At 35.8% G+C, this 19334-nt stretch overlaps 1 protein-coding gene across 1 annotated transcript; it reads left to right on the forward strand.

Annotated features, from left to right (window-relative positions):
• The first annotated feature begins 1317 nt into the window (after nucleotides 1–1317).
• LOC145328224 (uncharacterized) lies at nucleotides 1318–9323 on the forward strand. Its single transcript, XM_080171829.1, has 2 exons — nucleotides 1318–1433; nucleotides 1734–9323. The coding sequence occupies exon 2, from the start codon at nucleotides 2012–2014 to the stop codon at nucleotides 7625–7627; it is 5616 nt and encodes a 1871-aa protein (XP_080027955.1). The 5' UTR covers nucleotides 1318–1433; nucleotides 1734–2011; the 3' UTR covers nucleotides 7628–9323.
• Nucleotides 9324–19334: the final 10011 nt, after the last annotated feature.

The following is a 19334-nucleotide window of genomic DNA, read 5'->3' on the forward strand; positions in this document are numbered from 1 at the left end:
ATATTTTCTCTATTATATTTTTCTGAATTGGATACATTTTTGGTCTAATGGAACTTTTAGAGGTTTAACAACAAAATATCGCAAGCCCTTCCTATTGTCCTGATGAAAAAAGAGTTAATCCTTTGTATGGATAAACTCAATTGTCGACAAATTTTGGCGGTTTAAAATATATGATACATCAGTAAATATTATCAGTAAGTCTTAAGTGCATGGTAACTAGCAAAAAAAAATATAAAAACTCAATGGGAGTAATCGGTCCGCAAATTTTATTGTGCAAAAATGTGATTCCTAAATTTGCGAACTATTGGAGTGTTATACGTTGGTAATATATGGACTTGTGGATTTAGTCAGTGGTGATTCAAAGTTACAATAATATTTTGAAGGATTTCTTATTTTGTATTGTTTTTTGTTTACTTTATTTTGTCTATTACTGTTTTTTTTTGCTTTTCCTGCTTTATCAATTTATCATATTTCAATCCATACACCAATTTATCTATCCATCCATTCATCTATCAATATCAATTAATCTATCTATTCTAAAATCTAGCCACTCATCCATCTATATATTTATCTCCTTATGTAAATATCCATACATCTATCTATCGAGCTAGCTACCCATCTATCTATATATCAATCTAGCTACCTATCTATCTATCGATCAATCTAGATCCCCATCCATAATATTTATAAATCAATCAACCTTCCTTGTATTTTTTCTATGATTATTCTTAAAAATTACGAATTTTGTATCACCTCCCGTTTTGTACTTCTATAGTAGTTATGTGTCAAAGTATATAAAAAAGTTACCCATCCAAAAAGACTTAAAGCATCAACTTTAAAGTAATATATGTTTTTGCAATTTAGCAAATATACTAAATTCTGCTATAGCAACGAAGATTTCTCATTATTCCAAATTTCGTCTGAAACTTTTATGAATATTCCCTATACCAAAGAATAATCAGAATATAATTTACTTGGTCCTATGGTCTGTCGTCGTTTACGCTTCAAAAGACATAATTTGTTGTTTTTTTTTTGGGAAGGGGGGGGGGGCTACATTTTATTTCTCTTGGTAATGTGGTAGTACCCTCCCTTAAAATAATTGAGAACTTTTCCAGAACCTATTGGAAGCTACATTGTAAAGGAGAACTATATCTGTCTTAACCTCTTTTCGAGGAAGCTTTGTGTTTATCAAGTTCGAAATTAAATTCCTTATCATTAAACCAAAAACAAAGCGCAAATGTCGTCTTTTAGGGCTTTCCTTTCATAATGTGGCGCGGCATAGAGTGTTTGTTTATTTTGAAGCGCACGTTCTTTACTTTTGAATAAGATATGAGAGTGTGAAGATTGCGGAGAACAAAATTGGGCCTATCATTGGTCTCATTGAGTGTGAACTACCCTAGTATATCAGGGATTTGAAACCATAAGAGCTTCAGGTAGAATTTGTTAATTTGATTAAGAAGTATGGTGTATAGGACGATTATATGTAGTTTTAAAAAGGCTTTAGCCAGCTAAGCATGAAACTTAATTATTATTAATATATGTTTTAGTAATTTTTATGTGCCTTATTGTTGCATTTAACAATGATTTATTAAACCAAATAATTTTCCTTTAAAAGCCAAAGTTTCCAAAGATTCTTTAACCATAAGAAAAGAAAAAGATTTTTTTTAGTGCTCAAAGTTTTAAGATAACGAATAATATTTTATTCTGTTTATTAATTGATCTTGTAATTTCAGGTCTTTTGAAATAATTTCATCAATAAATCTATATTCAAACCTGCTGTTGAATCTTGATGGTTCCTGGTATTGGGGGTTTTGTCTGTTCACCAACTGATCTCGTGAACTTCCCGCTAATTCGGAAGTCCAAGCTCAACCAAAGTGTCATGGTTGAGACAATTTCAAAATATCTGATGAATAGGCGTTAGCATTCATCAAGAGATCAATAGCATCTAGTGAATTATTGATGCAATAAACTGTGACAATTTTTCTGTGAAATAAGTACCTAGTGAATCAATATGCCACTAACCAAAAAGCAGAAAATTGAGCGAGCAATCGCTATTGGCAGTGAAAGGCTAGAAGTTTTTGATGAACAGTTAAAATTGTTTTATGACAATCTAAAAGCCTGCCAAAGTTTTAGTTCATGTGAAAATGTGAATGTAAAATCAATTCGTGACATTTTTAGTGAGGTCAAGGACCAATCTGACCTAATAAAAAGTCTAAAACCTGCCGTGGAGACTAGTGAGCTGCGTGAGTTCAAGCGTGATTTGGATGAAGCTAGTGAGCAGAAAACTGTTGCAGATAAAGTTTATGCGTCGTTGGAGCAGTGTACAAAAATTCTGTACTGGCTTGACAATGATTCAGATGACGCGAGGTCAAGCACTGTCGCCAGGAACCTTGACGTCATTGAGAAGGTGAAGATGGACATGGGAGTGCTTAAAATTTCCGTGGAGTTGCGCCAAGAAGTACGTGATATGTACCGAAGGCTTAGAGAGATGGAACGTCGTTCATCTAATCTGGATGAGAGTGGGACACCTGCCATGCTCTCCAGAAGTATGTCTGCTGTGGATATTCGGAGTTCCAACCCGCAGTATGGGCGCTGGGACAACAGTTTGTTGCCGTCGTTCGACGGTACTGACACGGATTACCCAAACTTTAAACAGGTCTTTAAGGATCTATGCTCTGGTTATGGATTTGCTGACCAGAGGTTAAGTCTGATGTTGTGTATGGAGAAGGTGATAACCAACCCGGAGCTACGCAAGCAAGTGTCAGCGATTAGAGATCACAATGAACAATGGGCGTTTCTTGACCAGATGTTTCTATCAAACACTCGCCGGTTCATGAGGATTTTAACTAAGTTGAACAAGATGAAACCTGTGGATAAACCTGTGGACGTGGTTAGCGCAATTGCTACCTTCAAGAGCATGATGCAGGAGGTAGAAGCCATCGTTGGTTCTGCAGCTAAGGATTACAACCACCTAACTCTCATTCATATTTTTAAAGACAAGTGCCCTGAAAATTTGAGGGACAAAATTATGATGGAGCTTGGTAGCATGAACCAACCAAACATCCCGAAGATTGTTGAACTGCTGGAGAGGACCAGAGGTGCCATGTTGGCCGGTGATATGTCCTATGATAGTGGCGCCGGCAAGAGAAATCGTGATAGAGCTGCCGCCGCGCAAGTATCTGGCCGCAGCGACGATAAGAATGGAAAGGCTGGAAAGGGCAAGGCTTCCAAGTGGAACAGTGCATGTCCTGTGGAGAGCTGCAAGGAGAAACACCCGATTTTCCGTTGCCTCACGTTTAAGAAGATGGATGTGGTTGACCGAAAGAAAATTGTCCAGCAGAAGAAGTTATGTGAACTCTGCTTGTGCGACGGCCATACTGCTGACAAGTGTAATAAATCTGAGAAGCTTGGTGTTTGTGGTACTAATAATTGCGACAGATACCATTCCAGGTTACTCCATGAGGCTAGTGCTGGTGTGAATACAGTCTACAAGTCAAGTTCTGCACCCAGCCCCTGTACCTTCTTACTTCAGTTAGTTCCTGTTGTAGCACCTGGCGGCGGCACCTGCCACGCCACGGTAATGTTTGACTCCGGGGCAAATTTGCCACTTGTGTCTGAGAAGTTATCCAACAAGTTGAAGCTGAAATCTACTGGCAGATATACAACTATTTCTGTAGCTGATGGCAGTGAGTCTTCCTGCCGCAATGTTGTGTTTTATCTGAAGGATAGGGACGGCAATCTGAGGGAGTTTGAGGCAGCTGTCATGCCTACCCTTGGCGGGGCCAACGAGATGCGCTCGGTCCACCCCGAAACTGCCGCCGAGATATTTAAAATGCCGCCAGAAAGGTTTACATATGTTAGTGGAGGCTTAGATATCATCATTGGAAATACACATCCTGACGTGTTTCCTTCAACCTACCAGAAAGTGGGCCAGTCTATGTTGTGGCGAACCATTTTTGGTAGTGGTTTTATCTGTACGAGTGCTGATGGTGGAGCTGGAGATCAAAAGTCGGCTTATAAGGCTGTCAGTGTCAGTGGAGGCACCTTGCCTGACTTTCTGACGTCTGAATCGTTTGGCATACAGCCGCAGGCACTTTGTCCAGGATGTACTGCTTGTCAAGAGTGCAAGGCTATGGCCGACGGCACTACCTGGGACCAGCGTGAGAGGCAGAGGATAATTGAGGCAGGGTTAACACTAGACTTGCAGTCCAACAAGTGGACAGGTCAATATGCTTATATTGAAGATCCTCACACTTTACCCTACAATGAGAGTTTAGCCCGCAAAATTGCTGAAAAGGATCGTGCCAGGATGGTCAAGGAAGGTACCTATGGAATGTATGTGGAGGTATTCAACGACGCCATAAGAAGAGGCGTTTTCCAAAAAGCCACGCCTGAAGAGTTGCAGTATGAAGGACCTAAGTCTTGTTCATCAATAGTGGTTGCTTTCAAGGAGGATTCAAGTTCCACACCCATGCGATTGTGTGCAAATAGTTCTCTGACGTTCAAGGGTACCAGTTTTAATAACATAATGCTGGGAGGCCCGCCGCCAATGCAGAAGATTTTTTATCATTTGATGCTTTTCCGCGGTTACAAGGTTGGTATAACCGCGGATATCTCCAAGTTTTATAACTCCATCCTGGCCACAGATTTTGACAGCCAGATGAAGAGAGTTTTATTTTCCCCGACGCCAGATGGTCCACTTGAAATTTACCTGACCAAAGTTGTAAATTTCGGCGAGTTAGCTGCGGGAAATTTGGCAGTTACAGCCCTGAAGTTGACGTCCCGCCTGTTCGGCGGAAAGAGTGAAGCAGAGGTCAAGGAGATGTATGGAGAGGGACAAATAAACGGTAGTGAAATTGTTGCCAAACCTGAATTATGGAAGGAGCCACAAATACCTACCTACCCTGATGAGGAGTTCAAGTTACCTCAGATTCCAGTTGCAGTCAAGCTTGAGAAGCACAGCTTCATAGATGACGTTATTTCGGGAGCAGGATCGAAGCCAGAAGCCAAGGAGATGATGAAAGAGGCCGACAGGATTATCGGTAAAGGTAGTTTTTCCTTCAAACAAGTCATTTATTCTGGAGATGATTGCCAGCATACCAAGGTTCTCGGGCTGATATGGAAGCCAGCCACCGATGTGTTGTCCATCGCCACAAGAGTCAACCAAGATGGTAAAGTCAAGGGAAGGAAGGTGAAAGAGGATGCTGATTTGTACAACCTTCAGGACGCCTTGGACGAGAATCTGACAAAGAAGATGGTCCATAGGTTCGCCGCCCAAACCTTCGACCCGATCGGGCTTTGCAGCCCTATTCTGTTGAGAATTAAACTTGTCCTGCGGAAAACCTGTTTGCTGAATTTGGGCTGGCAAGATTTCATTCCAAAAAGTCTACGGGATGAACTTGTTCAGTCGCTGGAGGACAGAGCTGAGGTCGCTAAATTGGAGTTTGACCGTTGTGTGGTCCCGGATGAACCAACTGGCCTTCCATCCTTGATGATGTTTTCGGATGGGTCATCAGAGGCTTATGCATCTAATGCATATTTGAGGTGGCCAACTAGACAAGGTTTTGAAACGTTTCTGCTAGCCACCAAGTCAAGAGTTGCGCCGGTCAAGTGTGAGTCAATTCCACGCCTTGAGTTGATGGGGTGCCAGATGTCCACAAGGTTGGCAAAGTCCGTCAGAGATGCCCTGCCCTTTGATATTATCAGAGTGATGTATTTTACTGATTCATCGTGTGTTTTATCACAAATAGTTTCCAACAGTGCTATGTTGAACACATTTAATTCTCATCGTATTGGAGAAATTCAATCTGCGACCAACAAGGATGACTGGAGGTGGGTCCCGGGGACGCAAAACGTTGCAGATTTGGGCACCAGAAGCACCTGCAAAGTATCAGATTTGGGACCAGGTTCCAGGTACAGATTGGGCCCAGAATGGTTGCGCCAGGATGAAAGTGCGTGGCCGGTGAAAACTGCCGAAGAAGTCAAGCAAGTTTTACCCCCAGAGGAGTTGAATACCAAAATGGTTAAGTTATGTTCAATGAAAGTTGCCGGAGAAGCCGCTGAAGATGTCTTTAGGTTTAAGCACAGGAGATCATTTGGACAGGCCAAACGTATTATGGCAGCTGTCCTGCAAGTTGCGAACACCTGGTTGAAGAAGCTAAAGAGCAGACAAGAAGGTAAGGCTACAGCCGCTGGTAGTCATGTAGCAGCCGCAGATTCTGTGTACAAGCCGTCTTTGTACAATTTTATGGCGGCGGCGGAACTTTTCATTGTGTCACGAAGCCAAGAGGATGAGTGGATAAATGATGCTAAAGGCAATTATGCGTCATTAAATCCATTAGTGCATGAAGTATCATTGACCTGGCCTGTCGTTGGTCCCGGTGGAAATTATGTGACCAGGGAGATGAGGATTCTTAAGATGGTTGGTCGTGGACAGCCAGTCATTGACGCCATTACTGGCGGCCGTAAAATGATATTTGAAGACATGCCAGGTTTAATAATTTTGGAGCCTGGTAATTGGTTAGCTGCTGTTTTTATGAGAGAAGCGCATGTTGAGCTTCACTCTGGTGTCCGTGGAACTTTAGCTGAGAGCCGCCGTTGGTGCTGGATTGTGAAGGCAAGGAGGTTGGCCATCATGGAAGTGAAGAAATGTTGGCCCTGCAGTGTTGAGAGGGCTAAGGAATGTCGTGCTACCATGAAGGAAGTATTACCTGACAAGTTGGTCCCGAGCAGGCCTTTTGAAGCTGTGCAAGTCGACCTGATGGGTCCGCTGGTTACGAGGAGAGCTGCCGCCAAAACGAGGAGTCAGACAGCAACGAAGAAGGTGTGGGTGTTCGTGGTGGTCTGCAGGTTCTCAGGGGCGTTGTGGTTAGATGCCTTGGAAAAGTATGATACCAGCAGTATCCTGTTGTCCCTGCGCAAGTTGGAAGCTGTTCATTGTCTGCCGAAGATCATAGTAAGCGACATGGGCACACAATTATCCGGTGCTCGCAAGGTTTTAGAGCAGAAGTTGGGCAGCCAGGTAGAGTTTTCTTGGTCTCAGATCCCGGCCCGAGCCCACCATTATATTGGGCAGGCTGAGAAAATGGTGGGATTAACCAAGAGATTGCTGTCCAAGAAGTTGGTGAATAGTTCTGTTAATTTCAACGAGCTCCTGGTGCTGTTGGCGGAGGTCAGTAAAATTATGAATAGCAGACCACTGACGATTGAAGCTGCGAACGACGTGGAGAATTGGCGGCTAATTACCCCTGGCCAGCTGCTGGGAAATGTTGACCGCCAGCCGTTGTGCAATGTGGCGATGAAACCGGAGGACCAAATTTCCTCCAGGTTGAAGTTGTTGGAAGATTTATCTGCCCAGTTTTGGACTGCCTACCGCCAGGAGATCCTACCGAAGATATTACGGATGTCCAAGTGGAAGGATGAGATGGCAGAGCCACTAGCTGACGGAGATGTAGTTCTGGTTACGAGTACCAATCCGCTGATGAGATGTTTGAGGATGGGCCGAGTGACGAGAATTGAGGATGGAAGAAAGACGGCAAGAGTCTTGTTCAGACTGACAGATAAATCTCCCCTAGAAGAACATGCTGTATCAGTCAGGCAGTTGTTAAAAATTATGATTAATAATTGATTCTTATTTTATGGAAATTGAGATTTTTTTTAGTAAAAAGCCACATTTTTCATATGCCTATTTTTATGCCTATAATAAGAATCAAATGAAATGCGATTAAATATTCTTCTATTTCATATGCTCAAATTTAATTTTATTGAGTTTAATTTCTTTTCAAAAGTACAATTCATTTTAAAACTTACCTGAAAAGTTTAACAAAAAGGAATAAATGTGTCGAGGTTGCGTGATTCGACATTTATTCTAAGAAAAAAAATCAAGTATTTTTTAGCAGATTTTTTTTAAAAAATTATATATGAATTTCAATCAAGTAAAACATTTTTATTCAGATCAAGGAATGATTGAAAATTCATATTTAAAGTCTCATATTTTTTTACAAAGAAAAATTGGTATTTTTTTTCATAATTTCAATGAAAATTCTAACGAAGATATTATTTTGCTATCTTTAAGTATTAAAAAGTTTTATTGTTGATTAAGATATTACAGTTCTTATTCATTAGGTTTGAAAAACTTTCTGCCCAAGGATTTTGAAAAATTTTTTCTTACTACTCTTTTTGATGCTTAACAAATTTAGTTTTAAGTACCTATAAATCTTAATTTTCTTGTCTAAGATTTATTTCGTTTATTTTTACCATTATTGTTTACATTTACATTTCAACCTGATTTCGTAGGTACTTATTGATTTATTAATAATGATTTATTACCTATTGATTATGAAATGATTATTATTTAGTATAGTTGTTATATTTACAACATCATGATTAATAGGATTATCTATTTTAGGATTGTGTATATGATCTTGTGATTGTCATGTGCATGGAATGTTGTATGGTACAAACCAATCCCCATCCTTCTATCCTAAAATGTGAGGTATTATGAGTCCTAGTGAGGAGTATAATATTGTGTATGCATTTCACGGGGTTTCATTTAGTTAGGAGCAAAATTGTCACGTTTTCGGGATGTGGCCATTCTCATGTGATTATGGTGAGTTGAGTTTAGTGAGAAATGTTGCTAGTGCTCAGCGCGAAAAAAACCTTGAATCTCGTTAAGGAAGTTAATTTGACTTTCAAACGGGGGGTGTGTCTTAACCTCTTTTCGAGGAAGCTTTGTGTTTATCAAGTTCGAAATTAAATTCCTTATCATTAAACCAAAAACAAAGCGCAAATGTCGTCTTTTAGGGCTTTCCTTTCATAATGTGGCGCGGCATAGAGTGTTTGTTTATTTTGAAGCGCACGTTCTTTACTTTTGAATAAGATATGAGAGTGTGAAGATTGCGGAGAACAAAATTGGGCCTATCATTGGTCTCATTGAGTGTGAACTACCCTAGTATATCAGGGATTTGAAACCATAAGAGCTTCAGGTAGAATTTGTTAATTTGATTAAGAAGTATGGTGTATAGGACGATTATATGTAGTTTTAAAAAGGCTTTAGCCAGCTAAGCATGAAACTTAATTATTATTAATATATGTTTTAGTAATTTTTATGTGCCTTATTGTTGCATTTAACAATGATTTATTAAACCAAATAATTTTCCTTTAAAAGCCAAAGTTTCCAAAGATTCTTTAACCATAAGAAAAGAAAAAGATTTTTTTTAGTGCTCAAAGTTTTAAGATAACGAATAATATTTTATTCTGTTTATTAATTGATCTTGTAATTTCAGGTCTTTTGAAATAATTTCATCAATAAATCTATATTCAAACCTGCTGTTGAATCTTGATGGTTCCTGGTATTGGGGGTTTTGTCTGTTCACCAACTGATCTCGTGAACTTCCCGCTAATTCGGAAGTCCAAGCTCAACCAAAGTGTCATGGTTGAGACAATGACAATATCAGAGTTCAGAGGTTACCGTGATCTTTTGATACACACAAACAGACATACCTGCAAACATACTAGTACTTTTATATTAAAATAATGCCAAATCTTTTCAAATGTTAGCAATTTCTTAATTTTGCAGTTATATATTGTGGAAACTTTAAAGAAAGCAACAATGTTAGTAAGTTAGCGAAATGGATAAAGGATATACGTGGGTATTATGAAAGTGAAATTTTTTTTTTTCAATTTAGGTTACTAACACCACTTATTGGTCTGTTCGTTCATCCAGTAGGAGGGGAGTAAGGGGGTGAAGGAAGTGGACGGAGGAAGCGTTTTTTTTATCCTTTATCAGAGTACATAAAAAACTGGCGCAAAATCCATGTCACAATATATCCATTGTGACGGGCTCTTAATTCTAGTTTGACAATAGAATTTTGGTAAAATATATGTTTAGCATGGATGTATTATTACTTGGATCTTACATCAGAATTTAAACAATCTGTTCATTTTTTTCTTTCTTTTTTATTATTGAAAATGTATGTTTTTATCCTTGTTTATTGAATATAAAAGAATAAGAGTAAGTAAAATAGTAAAAGTGCTTTAGTTATTATGTTGACACTAGATACTTTTTTGCAAAATATTTTTGCTTGTAAATTTTTTTAGTTCATCTTCCAAGTGAAGCTACTCTAAAACTATGTAATGTAATTTCTTGAATGGCAGAGAGAAAGGGGACTGGTACTCAAACTGGTACTCAAAGTTTTATAGACACGTTTTCTGACTTGATTGGTGCTTTTATCAAATTGCTGATTTGCTGTATTAAACTAGCCGTGTCCAAACTTTTCAACCACTAATCTAATTCTGCAAAAGGGGTAATTTTGTTTTTATAATTGAGGATTTACATTAATTTATCGTCCTTGTTATTAACGCAAAAGTTATCATAATTTTTGTTGATAGATTTTTGCTTGTAAATTTTTTTGTTCTTCGTTTATTATTTTTGAGTAAAATCAACTAATAGGATTCCTTTTCAAAGTATTTTTGCACATCGTTATTTAGTTGTAAAATTATTTAGAGTTTGTCTTTCTATTGTTTTATTTATTTTTGGTTGATAAATTTTGATTGTAAATATTTATGGCATATATTTTCTGTTTGTTTAAAAAAACCCAAATCCTATATTTTGCTACTATTATAAAAGTGTAAACTTTTTGTCTTTCGATGTAGCTGGACAAAGTGTCTTAGAAGGCAGCCATGTTACGTCATAAAAATGAGGGAGATGAGAGGAGAAGTGGGAAAGAAAACCCCTAAACAGAGATGGATAATCCCTCATATAACGTCACAAGGATGATTTTTTGAGACACTTTGTCCACCAGCTACCTTTCGATTTTTGGCTGAAAAAAATATATCCTAAAGATAACTTACCATTTTTGTTTAAAGTTTTCTCCTATTTAGGAAACAAAATAAACACTATAAATATAAAATATTTTTTATATTTGCTATTTGATGTATAATTTTTGCCTCTAACTTTTCAGCCAGTTAAAAATCAACTGTCCAAATTTTAATATATTTTTGATGTTTTCCCGCAATTACACTAAAAATAGTATGCAAATATTAACTGGTAAAAAAGTTGGTTGTAAAAAGTTATTTAGAATTTTAGAGTTATTTGAAAAGATGTTTGTATAATAAATGTATAAGTATGGAGGTTTAACCAGACAATTACCTGGCCCCAGTGCTAGGCACTTTTTTTTGTCTGTTAGCAAATTGCTTTCTGTTCTTTTGTGGCGACTTTACTGTGGTAATATTTCTGACGCTTTTGGCTGAATTTAAAGACCAAATTGAAAGTCAGCACAGGGTCCCCAACCTGTGGACATACAGTTATCTAACCTCTGCACCCCTCTATTCTTTTACTTTAATATTTAAATAGTTTTTTTTTGTGAAAACAGGAAAAATAAAGACAAATGGACATAAAAGTTTTGAATAGATGAAGAAAGAGACAGATTGAATATATCCTACTTCTATATTGATATAAATGGATCCAAAGTTCTAAATAGAAAAGTTTTTAAAAATTTTGAAAATACACAAAGAAAATCCACGTAAAAAAGATTTAAAATAAAAACAACAACTAGAAAGTCAAGAGAAGAAAATGTTTTTAAAAATCTTCAAAAAGTGTGCATACGCACATCACACTCAAGAATATGTCTATCCACTAAAAAAATATTTTTAAACTGTTAATGGTAAGGTGCAATAATTTTTTTTTTGACAACCAATATGTGCAATAATTCAGGAAGAAGGGGACATTGGACTGTCAATTATACTGGTATCCAAAGTATTATAATCAAGTTGTCTCATTAGTGGGTTTTAAAGTTTTGGACACTTTTCTTAAATCATGGTTGTAACATTTGCAGAATTCAAACTTATTCGGTGTTTACAGAATGCAGGGGCGTCCAAGCTTTTTTTTGGGGGGGGGGTAAAATTTTTTTAAGGGGGGGGGGTAATTAGTTTTTGGGGGGGTAAATGGTAAATTTATTTCACCCCCCCTAAAATTTTTACCCCGGGGGTAAAATTTGCTTGGAGGGGGGGGGGGTAATTACCCCCTCTGAAATCTGTTGGCTGGGGTAAATTTTTGTTAGGGATTTTTTATTTTGGGGGGGGGAATTTACCCCCCCCCCAAACTACGACACCCCCAGGGTAGGGGTAAATCTAAATGGGGGGTGGGGTAAACCCCACTTTACCCCCCCCCCCCCTTTGGACGTCTATGACAGAATAATAACTTTGTTTATAATCATTGGGGAATGGAGAAGTACATCGAATTTATTGTCTAATGTCCAAAGTCTCTGGCAATATTATTGTTTAGAAATAGTGTAGGGCAGAGAAACCTACAGAGTTGGGGAACATAAATCGCGTTGCGTGTATAGAAGACAATTTTCAAGATGCTTTTAATAAACTGAAAGCTATCATTACACACTAAATAGACTATTAATGTTATATTAAACATGCTTCTAAACTAAGTGCGTGCACAGGAATTGTCCGGGGGAGGATGTGCGAAGATTAATTAATGCCTAGAGTTGTAGATGGATGTATTGTTCAAAGTATCCCCTCGACCCCCCCCCCCCCTCCTCATATTGTATTTTTTCAAGGGATTGTGTGCAATGCGCCTTTGCACCCAGGGTGTTCAAACGCTCTTAAACCCCCTGATTCTATACTAATAACATTTAAATTGAAGCATATTAAAAATTTAATCAAAATAAACTATTATTAAAGTAGTGAGATGTCAAAATTTTACAATCTAAGTTTTCATCTTTTTAAAGCTATAACTAAATTAAGATTTGATGGTCCATGTCGATTAGGAGAAGTAATTGGCAAGGATCTAAAGGGATAAGACAACGGCCTATAAATTGATGTACATCCCAATGATTATTACAAAATTACCCTTTCTGTAGATTACAATTAGTGATTGAAACGTTTGGACACTCAATTTAATGAATCAACCAATCAAAATTTAGTAAAAGTCCCAAAAGTTGTTAAATCAACGAATAAGAAAACGATATTATAAGATTTGGGATCTAGTAAATAAACATACTTTGTAGCCCTTTTCTAATAATGAAATTATGACAATAGTCTTATATAGTTTAATATTACAGCAAAGTTTAAACTTAATATTGAAGGAAAAAAATGAAATCTCAGTTAATTTTAAAAATTGTTATGATTAAAGCAATCATGTTTGTCGTCTAAGTCCGTTGATATTATTATCTTATACCCTTCTTTTTTTAACCCTTATAAAGTGTTATTACTAAACAACCAATTATTTACAATTACTTAGAGAATATAGGATATATATGGATATATTAAATGGAAAATATGTGTCAATTTAGGTTGTTATAATGAACCATTTATTGATCAGTTTTGTATCCAGTTGAAGGGGAGGGGATGGGGTGTATTATTATTTTTGTCAGCTGCGAGTGTTACTTCATTTCATAAAATTCTGGTACAATATACCAAGTAATTTAGACTTAAGACTTGGGATGGTTTTAAGCTGTTTTGTAGCCCCTATCTGCCAATGGAATACAGAGCCCCTATAGACTAAGAGTGTAGCCTTTAGTGCTTATATACAGAGCTATATGTTACGACTAAATATCTGAAAAAAGAAATAAAACGAATGCAGGAAAGCTTTGCGATTTAAAATATTAATTTCGCTATTGTACAAAAGATTAAATTTATTGTAAAAATATAACTATTATGCTTAAATGAATTATTTCCAAAAAATAACAGTTTTAGGTCCTACAAAAAAAGTAAAAACAAAAATTATGTTCAAACATTGCGCAGAAAAAAAACAGCAATTTTTTTATAAAAGTAAACAAAGCAGCTTGGAAAAATCATTGAATATTCAGGGAAGGAGGGGACAATGGAATACAAATCAAAAGTTTAAGTACTCTTATTCGTCAACTACGTTTATTAAATTGGAATCGATTGGTTAAAAATAGCAGTGTCTAAACTTTTCCACCGCTGATTTTAATAAACAAAAGGAGTAAGATTTTTTAATATCATGTTTTACGTACAACAATAATTTTTTATTGTTTTATCCCCTAAAACTCCTGCTAAATATAAGTTTCTTATTTTTGTAAAACCCCTTTTTGATTATAGAAAATTAAAGTGAGACAGCTTGAAAACATAGAAAGGGAGAAGTTTAAAATTAGATTATTACATTCTTAAACGTACACAATATATCATAGAATGTTACATCTTTATTTAGTCCAAAATATGATTAAGAAATTATAAAGGAAAAGAAAAAGGTAAAAGAAAAAAGGATGACAACCTCCCAGAGGTAGCTAAGAAAATGACTAATAAAAACAGCAATTTAAAAAGCAACCATATTATATAATAGATTTATATTAAAGATCAGCTAGGAGAAGATACTTTATTTAGTGATTTTGATCAATTTAAATTAGGTCAAATTTTATTATTGAGATTTTTCTTAAATAAAGTTAAAATGCTTGCTCCTATTCCAGAGGCGTGCAGAAGGGGAGTGTATCCAACCCCTGACAAAATTCAGAGGGGATGAATAAACCACCTTAAGTGTCCAACAATTTTCAACACCCTTTGTCAACGATTTACATCACTCTAAAAAGGGCCAAGGGGGATGTAAACTTCAAAGGTCAAAACCACCTTAAATTTACAAATCAAAGAATAGTTATTTCTCGCATCGTATTATAAACAGCTTTCCGCGGATATAGAATGTACAATTATGAGATTAAAACTTCTTTCTCGTATTCATTCGAATCCGGTGGATAGGAACCGGTTCTCATCCATACGAAAAAACTATGTCTAGCATCGTATTATATCCAGCTTTCCATGAATATAAAAATGTACAATTATAAGATTAAAACCAGTTTTTTTAACCCCGAGGTGCCGCGGAAATTGTTTATAATACGATGCGAGAAATAACTATTAAATTTTAAGTATGTTAACTTGTAATGGGTTGAATATCTAGGGGGGTGTATCCGCCCCATTGACATTATATTTACACCCCTATTGTTGTCTGCATTATACCCATCCCGATTACTAAGGGGGGGTTGAACATTTTCAGTAAAACCCAGTGCACGCCACTGCCTATTTCCAAAAGAAACAAATGGATATAGAATATGAACGTGGATATTATGACATAGGAAAAAATTGTCATAAATTTAAGTTGCTAAAATGGAACTCATTTATTATTAATCAGCTTGTTTATCCAGTAGGAGAGGAGGGGATGGGGTAAAGAAGTGATATCTTTATTTTAGCCCGCTGCGAGTTTCACTTTATTATAGAACATGAAAATATTGTGTAACATCCAAGTAATAATATATCCATTGAGAAACAGGTTAAATTAGAGGAAGTAAAGGAAAAGGGTTAGAATCCGGGTGACATGGATAGGCCAGTGAGAGATAAATAAAATTAAAATCACGTCCTATACAGCATTTTAATAATTTTTTTTATCATATTTGTAAGAAAACAATTAATATCACATTGACCTATACGACTATCCGTGGGTAAAACCAGACAGATGGGACACTGGGCTGTTTATTACACTTGTCCCTAAAGTTTTATAATAACGTTTTCTTTTTCGTTGCCTTAACAACATTGGAGACTTTTATTTAATTTTGATTGGTTAGTTCATATATTGATTGTCTAAACTTACCAACAACTAAATTCAAACTCCAGAAGGGCTAATTTGTGTATCATCATTGGGCATGTACTTCAATTAATTGATAATTGACTTATCCCATTATCCTTGAGTTAAAACAGTGTGCGGTTAAACATAATAAACTGTTGAGAATCAAGCTCTTTTAAATTACAGGATGTACCATTAAAAAATCTTCCAAATACGTTCAAGAAATCTACGAAAGTTAAAAAGTTTTGGGAATCACCCTTTAGAATTCCACAGTTTTTGGGACCCTATTAATTTAATCATGTAAGGTACTTATATTGGTTACAAAAATCCCACCATTTGGGTTTTTAGTTATAGGATTTTATATTTGAAGATATATTTTTGTAGAACAGAGTAAAAATTCAATAACATACAAAGAGGAATTTAAATAGTTATTTATAGTATAACAGACAGCTTTCTGCGGATATTAAAAGGAAAAAATTATAAGTATTAATTTGGTGGCTTTTTATTTCAATATTCATGGAAAATTGTCTGCAATATTAGGCAATGAATGATTTCTCAATACAGCTGAGAACCGGTTCTAATCCATCGGATATTAATCAGTTTCGAAGCTATACTAAAAACCTTTAAATACTGGATCAACTATACATATGTAGTCGTCAGTATATTTGAAAATTGAGTTCTACTACTTTTTGTTTTTTACATCCTTGTTCAAGAAAAGATTCAATGGCCAAATTGTACAAAATTTATAAAATATCTTTTTGAATTAACACCTATATCAAATGACACTCTAGTCACATAGGCGCCACTTTCTTTTATCAACCTCTGCGCGTCAGTCTGACCGTCCGTTACAAGTTGACAAATTTGGAGCGAAGCCTTTCTATATATTTATGCATGTATGTACAGAAAGATCTTGTAATCGACTTTACATTAAGTCCAGTTTTTCAAAGAGCATTTGTACAGATCCAGAGCAGGTTTTAAGCTATTTCCCTGTGGCCATTGGGATCTGCTTAAATTTACAAAAACAGAGAGGTAGGAGGGGAGGGTGAATCGCCCACCCCCTCTTGGAGACTCTAGTAGGTTTTGAAAGGAATTGATTTTTTTTAAAGAAGAAAGAATAATATTATCTTGAGATGTCCAAATTGAATATCTTTAAATGGGAAAATATTAAACAAGGATGAAAACATTCGCAGGTTGCGAAGTGTTAGAAGTTTAGAATGACAATTATAACAGCGAAACAGCCATCTTATTTGATATTTTTCGATAAATTTGCGGGGATCTATAGGGGTAAGACAATGGTCGATAATCGATTTACATCCTCAATGATTATACACTAGATTATACCTTCTGTTGGTTACATTTAGTGGTTTAAAATTTTGTACACATAACTTAATGAACCAACCAATAAAAATTTAAGAAAAGTCCCCAAAGTTGTTCAGCCAATGAATAAGAAAACGTTAATATAAAACTTTGGGGACTGGGGTAATAAACAGATCAATGCAATGTCCTGAAAATTGGTGACATAACTTTTTCATAATATTTAGCTCTTTACTGATTATCAAAATTTGACGCTAGCTTAATAACAACGTTTTGGATAGAGTTTATGGTTAACAAATACTAAACGGACGAAAAGTTTACCAGACAAAGATATTTAAAAGTATCGTTGCTACTAAGAATATAAAAAAGTGTCGTCTTTCCCTTTTATTGACAGATCTTCAAATCTTTTATTCACATCCTTCTTATGGGGAATAAACAAGGATGAAAACATACATGAACGCGAAGCTCAATACATAGGACAATCAAACATTTACATGAAAAGAGCACTTACATTTAAAGATATTATTATGTAAGCTTATAGCATTATGCCTCATCGAGCTAGGAATCACAATTATAAACCTAAGTTAATTATATATTGCCATGTTTTGAAAATATCTTTCTTTTATAAAAATTGGGTTGCTACTCTTTCAAAGTTTTACCTAATTGCAACACTCACATACTAGGTTAGAAAAACATAGAGCGATTATAGCATGTTAACACACGACCACATATATGGCAGACGAACATACAAACCCTAAATCTTCCCTAGTAATATTCAATACAGATTTCAATAAAGATTCCCTTTCCATAAGTGTCAAATTTTGATGAGAAACGCAGACTTAATGGCGATTATCAAACATTTCTTTGTTTTGTGAGAATTTTTTATTCTTGGGTTTTAGAGATTAAGTAAATGGAAAGTTTTTTTTCCAGTATGGCTTCGAAACCGATTGATATTCGCCGGATTATAACCGTTTCTCAGCCATACTGAAAACTAATATATAGCATTGTATTATAGACGATTTTCCACGAATATTAAACTGAAAATCATAAAATTTATAGCAGTTTTCTTAAGACGGGCCTTCGGTTTTAATCATATATTTCTTATCGCTGAAAGGTGTTTCATAATGAATTTAAATAAATGGGAGGTATCAGATTAAAGCACAAATTAAAGTTGTTAAAATAAAAGTGCCGCCGAAACGGTTCTTGTGCATTTTTGTTGAAGAAGACCAGATACAAGAAATAAATCAATATTTCAACTACTATTTATTTTAGTGGAAAGTACAAGGAACAGATTGTTCTAAGAAGGGGGCTGTGGTTTTTTTTTGATAAGATCATTTTAGAAATACACAGATGTTCCACCTGACCCAAAAAATCGTCGTAAAAAGGGATTCCTTAGAGGACATACACTTTTGTTTATTTTGTGCATTAAAGTCATACTAGCGACGAAATTTTTCAAACGAAAACTTTATCTTAAGTAATGCGACTATTTATAATTTCTATATCGAATCTCAATAAAGTATTACATTAAACCACAACACTTTGTTTGTCATTAGTTTGAAATCAAGATTCATAATGTCTTAATTTTTTAGACAAGACATTCTTTAAACTCTCAACGTTAACCGTCAGCCTCCTAACTAACCTACATACATTTTCCACAAAACCATACATACTGCGCTTCTTACATGTAAAACAATATAATACTATACCTTGCTTAATCTCACTCACAAAAAATCTTTAAAGTATTCCAATATTAGACTGAGAATTTTAGAGTAAAAGGCGTTTTCTCTTTAAGTGCCTTGTTGAGCAAAGAAACCCCCTTTTTCCTTAATGATAATAATAGGTGGGAGGGGGATTGAGTTTTTAGTTTGTTTTTACTTTGTGTCAAGATAATTCTGTTAAATGTGTACTGGCTAGCCCACAAGGGGATAGCGATCATCCGCAAGGGTATGGTATAGGTGAAAATAAACCCCACAGTTATTTCAACAAAAATAGGGAAAGAATGATTACAGCACTCGAGTGAAATGCCCGTAAAACTCTATATTAAATCCTTATACTAAAGTAACAGGATGTCTGTTTGTCTGTGTGTTTGTGTGTTTGTGTGTCTGTGTGTCTGTACCGAAGGATCTCGCTAACCGCTGAACCGATCGGGTTCTCCTTAACAGGGCAGCTTCTCATAGGTCCCGTGAAGGTTTATAACTATTTTCTTGGGGGGTGGGACACACCCAACCCCCCAAAAAAATGAAAAATCCCCCCCCGAAAAAAAATTTTTAAAATTTTTTTTACTAAAATTAAAAATGAGGGGAAGCACCCCCCCCCCTAAAAAAATTAAAAAAATTTCGCCCCCCCCCCAAAAAAAAAAAAAAAATTTTTTTTTAATTTTCTTTTAAAATCTAAAATAAGAAATTGGGTTATTAAATTCGACTCTCTCCTCCTCAAGTGCCCC

The sequence above is a fragment of the Acartia tonsa genome, chromosome 9 (genome assembly GCF_053477335.1).
Source record: "Acartia tonsa isolate MP-2025a chromosome 9, ASM5347733v1, whole genome shotgun sequence".
Classification (NCBI taxonomy): Eukaryota; Metazoa; Arthropoda; class Copepoda; order Calanoida; family Acartiidae; genus Acartia; species Acartia tonsa.